Below are 5154 nucleotides of genomic sequence, written 5' to 3'. Positions count from 1 at the left end.
AGTATGAACTTATACAAAATGCAGCAAGATATTAAAAAAACAGTTTTGTTGATTAAAAAACACTATATCGGATTCATATCGGTATCGGCAGATATCCAAATTTATGATATTGGTATCGGTATCGGACATAAAAAAGTGGTATCGTGCCTGTGGTGTATTCATAATTGTCTCTGGTACATTTGTTGTATGGGCAGTATGTGTTCACTGTTTGATTGTGTAATTACGTGTTACGCACTGGCAATGCATGCCGGTAGATGGTAATACAGGAAGTAAAAAGAGATGGTCTTACCGCACACAGTGGTCCCGCGTACTTATTCAGATTCAGAGTAAGAATCACACATGGTGTCAGAAGTGCTGTGTGACTTGTAAGACTCCATACATCTGCCGAGTGTGAGGAGAAGGGGAAGGTGGAAACAAAATGCCGAATGACGACGTAGACGATCGTCCGAGGGCAGGAGTTAGCACCGCGGCTAGCACTCCCAGCGCTACGTTTAGCATCCAACCACCGGAGCCCTTTGATTTTTCCAAACCACACGAATGGACAAGATGGGTCCGTCGCTTCGAGAGATTCCGTCAGGCAAGTAATCTGTCTGCGAGCTCGGAGGAAAATCAAGTGAACACTCTCATATATTGTATGGGAGACGAAGCGGATGACGTCCTGAGAGGACTAAAGTTAAGTGATGTAGACCAACGGGACTATGGTAAAGTGAGAGATAGCTTCCACAACTTTTTCATTGTCAGGAAAAATGTTGTTTATGAGCACGCACGTTTTAATATGCGCAAACAAGAGCCGAATGAGACTGTTGATGCATTCGTGACTGCCTTGCATGCATTAGCAGAGCACTGTAACTACGGACCGCTCCACGATGAGCTGATAAGAGACAGAATAGTAGTGGGCTTGGCCGACACGAGGCTGTCTGAGCGCATGCAGATGGAAAAAGACTTGGACTTGGTATAAATCTATAAATATGGCCAGGCAGTCAGAAGAAATCAAAAAGCAACAGTCAGCTTTGAGAAGTGAAACAAATGTAATGCATGTAAATGCGAAAACAGTTGACAGAGTGATACAAAAGCACGACAAAACAAAGTTCAACATGTTCAAAAATAAAACTGTCAAAACACAACAGCAATATAGCAAGAGACAAAGTAACAAATGCTACAAGTGCGGAGGCTCTCCACATCCGAAACCTGAGTGCCCAGCAAATGATGCAAAATGTCATTTATGTAGAAAAAAAGGTCACTACCAGCGAGTCTGCAGACAAAGCAAGACAGTGCAAAGTATTGAGGAGGAAGAGGAGCAAGGTTTCTTCCTAGGCTCAGTTTCCAGTGACGGCCAGGCGTGGACAGCCAACATACAAGTGAAAGATGCAAAAATCACTTTCAAACTGGATACTGGAGCAGATGTGACTGTAATAGCTGACTCGGACTTATCAAAGATTTTTGCTAACGAACACAGACCAGTTCTCCAGCAGCCAGAAAAACCTTTGTTAGGCCCTGGAAAAACACCACTGGACGTTGCAGGTTTTACAAAGCTACAGCTCAACTACGGAGCGAAACAGACAACAGAGAAGGTCTATGTTGTAAGAAACCTGAGCACTCCACTGCTAGGCCTGCCCGCCATTACAGCTCTTGGCCTGCTGGTGCGAGTTGACGCGGTTTCAATGGACACTCTGAAGACTACTTACCCTAAACTTTGCAATGGTCTAGGGAAAGTGCAGCGGGCCTATCACATTAAACTCAAACCGAATGCTGTGCCGTACTCACTCAAAACTCCGCGAAGGCTTCCTCTGCCTCTGATGGGAAGGGTAAAAGAGGAACTCCAACGAATGGAAGAGCTTGGTGTCATTACCCGAGTTGAGGAACCAACGGATTGGTGTGCCGGCATGGTTGTTGTTCCAAAGAAAAACAGCCCTAGGCTAAGACTTTGCGTAGACTTTACCGGACTAAATGAGTATGTGTGCAGGGAAAAATATGTGCTGCCATCGGTTGAACAAAGTCTCGGGAATGCTCGCAGGAGCCAAAGTGTTTAGCAAACTGGATGCCAACATGGGCTTCTGGCAGATTCCCCTGTCCGATGAGTCTGCCAAACTCACCACCTTCATCACACCCTTTGGGCGGTTCCACTTTAACCGCCTACCGTTTGGGATCAACTCAGCGCCCGAACACTTTCAGCGCATGATGGCGGAGGTCATCGAGGGTCTCGAAGGAGTGGTGTGTCACATTGACGATGTGTTGGTGTGGGGACGTAACCATCAGGAGCACGATTCCCGTCTCCATGTGTAGCTGTTGCTGTTCTGAGAGTCTATTGTGCAAATGGTGTGATATGCCCATGTAGAAAGGACGGCACTGCAACGCTGGACTTGCCCTTACTCTGGGCTCCCTCTTTATTCTGGCAACTGGTACAAAGAAAACAGCACACAGTCTTCATTAACAATCTGCAAAGCAACTGCAACATTCAGTTCACCAGCTTGGGAGTTTTTTTCCTTTTCCAAACATAACACTTAACAAATGACTAAGATATATTTATACAACACAACATCAACAAAATCTTTATTTTAAAAGTTCTAGCTGAAACCAAACTTGTGATCGTATAGTAGCAATATTATTTATTTATTTTTCTCCTTTTTCCTAACCAACAACAACAATAACATATAAAAACAGCTTTTCTATTATAAAACAATCATCATTGTTCATCATTTTTTTTCCTATACAACAGCATCAATTAAAACTTATACTTAACAGCGCCTACCTGGTACAAAGAAAACAGCACACAGTCTTCATTAACAATCTGCAAAGCAACTGCAACATTCAGTTCTGTTAAAAAGAATTAGAACAATCACAATCTCATAGAGAAGCATTAGAGCTGAGTGCAAGTCAAAAAGCACCCGACTAGCTAACGAGTATTAGCTTAGCATGCTAACTAAAAATGCTACTCGTGAATAAAGTTACTACCCATGCATCAAAATGCCTGTAACTTTCGGGATACATGCTAGTACTGCTTACAATCAAAATACATGTTGACAATTACCACCATGAGGGTGTTTTCATTAATACAATTACAAAATTGACAACAGTATCGCTCACTAGCACCTACCACCAGCTTGGGAGTTTTTTTCCTTTGCTGAGGCATGCGCTGTGCAGCAATTTGGAACCTTAACAGTTGCAGTTGCTGTGTTTGTCCACCAGGTGGCTCCAACTATTCACAAAGCACATCAATTTTGAGGAAATTCATTAAGCTATTTTCTAACTCTGTTACATCCACCCCCGCAGAATTTCACTCAAAATTAAAGATGCACAACCCACAGCATCCACCAAAATCAACAAAACAAAAGAGAAACCCAAAAGAAAACAGACCCGACATGGTTATATAGACACACCAACTCAAGAAGTATCCCCAAAAGGATGAAGCAGAGTGAGCGGCGCCAACTCACTACCAGCTCCTGGATGCAGGATGCCGTCTACACCCCACACAAACCATGCCCCACAGAAAAAGAAATGTCCCCGCATCGGGACCGAAGTTCAAACATGGTGGTGCAATGGAAAACCAGAATGGAACAAAGAATACACCAAACTGGAAACCACAATGTAGAAAATAAAAAAAACTTACTGAAAAGCCTGACGTAATGACTTAGAGACTTTGCCAATCATCTGACTTGCATCATTAACAACCTCTTGAGTGGACATTACATGGAGCAACCGATTGACTGGTTTGACAATGCGTCCAAAACGAGATCTGACTGGTTGTACATCACCAGGACCAGAGTGGGTGGAAGGCGTGAGTTGTCTGTTCCCTCCCTGAGTGATAGTCGAGGGGGCCGATAAGCAGTCTCGTTCAGAGGTCACTGAACCGGCTTGATGGTGCAAATCACTCACACTCTCAGGCTCATCAGCCATGCTCAAAACATGACCAGAGGGCTCAGCGCCCTCACAGCTGTCCGAACGTGCAGCCGACAATTTGTCAACCCATTGCCGAGTTCTGTTCACAGAATCCCCACTCTCTGAGAAAGACAGCAATCCCGTCGCATCCATGGCATCGCCAGATCCAGCTTCAGAAGAAGACTGAAAGGTGCGATCTGCGTGACTGTCCACGTCCACAGGCAAGAAGTTAACAAGCATCAACAGGTTACGGTGCACAACCCTCTCCTGTCCAGTGATAGGATTCTTGATCACATATGTGTGAGTAGCAGGTTTCACACCAACGACAGTGTATATGGCGGACTCCCACCTGTCTGCTGTTTTTCGCTTCCCTCTCTCACGTCTGTTGGAAACCAGGACTCTATCACCCGTAGCGATCAAGTTCCCCTTCACACGGCGGTTATAGAGCTCAGCCTGACGTCTCTGTTCTTTGTCAACATGTCCTTGAGCAATAGCCATTGCCTCTTGAAGATCCTTTGTCAGGGACACCACGTAGCTATCATAACAACCGATTTCAGGATCTTTCAGTATGTTTTTGAACAGCACATCAACTGGAAGACGGGGGACCCTACCAAACATGAGATAGAAAGGAGCGTAACCTGTTGTCTCATGCACAGTACAGTTATACATGAATGTCAGGGTCTGGAGGCGCCGGGGCCAGTCGTGTTTCGCATCAGGAGGGAGGGCACGAATCATGTTGCCCAGTGTCCTGTTAAAACGTTCCACACTACCGTTGCCCATTGGATGGTACGGCGTCGTCCGAGACTTCTTCACACCAGCAACCCTGAGCAATTCGGCAACCAGCTGACTTTCGAATGATGCGCCCTGGTCAGAATGGACCCTCTCTGGGAATCCATAAATGCAGAAATACTTGTCCCAGAGTTGCTTCGCAACCTGTTTAGCAGACTGATCTCGGCAAGGGAAGGCCTGGGCCATCCTAGTAAAATGGTCTGTCACTACCAGCACATCAACAGGTTTCTTGTTAGAATCCTCCGCAGTCCAAAAATCAATGCACACAATTTCCAAAGGTGCAGATGTCTTGATACTCTCCAGGGGTGCCCTCCCCTCAGGATCAGCTGCCTTACCAATGACACACCGCTGGCATTGTCGCACATAATCCTTCACATCTCTGTCAATGTGCGGCCAAAAGAACCTCTGGCGGGCCAGACACAAGCTCCTAAACTGCCCCTGGTGGCCAGCATTGTCATGTGTGCCCTGGAGGACCTCGGGTTTAAGGGC

At 45.7% G+C, this 5154-nt stretch overlaps 1 protein-coding gene across 1 annotated transcript; it reads right to left on the bottom strand.

Annotated features, from left to right (window-relative positions):
* Window positions 1-2355: 2355 nt before the first annotated feature.
* Window positions 2356-5154, bottom strand: LOC146718980 (uncharacterized). The gene is made up of 2 exons (XM_085458258.1): window positions 3095-5154; window positions 2356-2814 (listed from the first exon to the last, which is right to left on the bottom strand). Exon 1 carries the CDS (start codon window positions 4849-4851, stop codon window positions 3604-3606), a length of 1248 nt encoding a protein of 415 aa, XP_085314384.1. The 5' UTR covers window positions 4852-5154; the 3' UTR covers window positions 2356-2814; window positions 3095-3603.

This window comes from Copadichromis virginalis, linkage group LG1, assembly GCF_057382275.1.
Source record: "Copadichromis virginalis isolate Kocher_CV1m ecotype Utaka linkage group LG1, C_Virginalis_male_GT1.1, whole genome shotgun sequence".
NCBI lineage: Eukaryota > Metazoa > Chordata > Actinopteri > Cichliformes > Cichlidae > Copadichromis > Copadichromis virginalis.
Note: the sequence above shows the minus strand (reverse complement) of the source record. Positions and strands in the feature narration are given on the sequence as shown.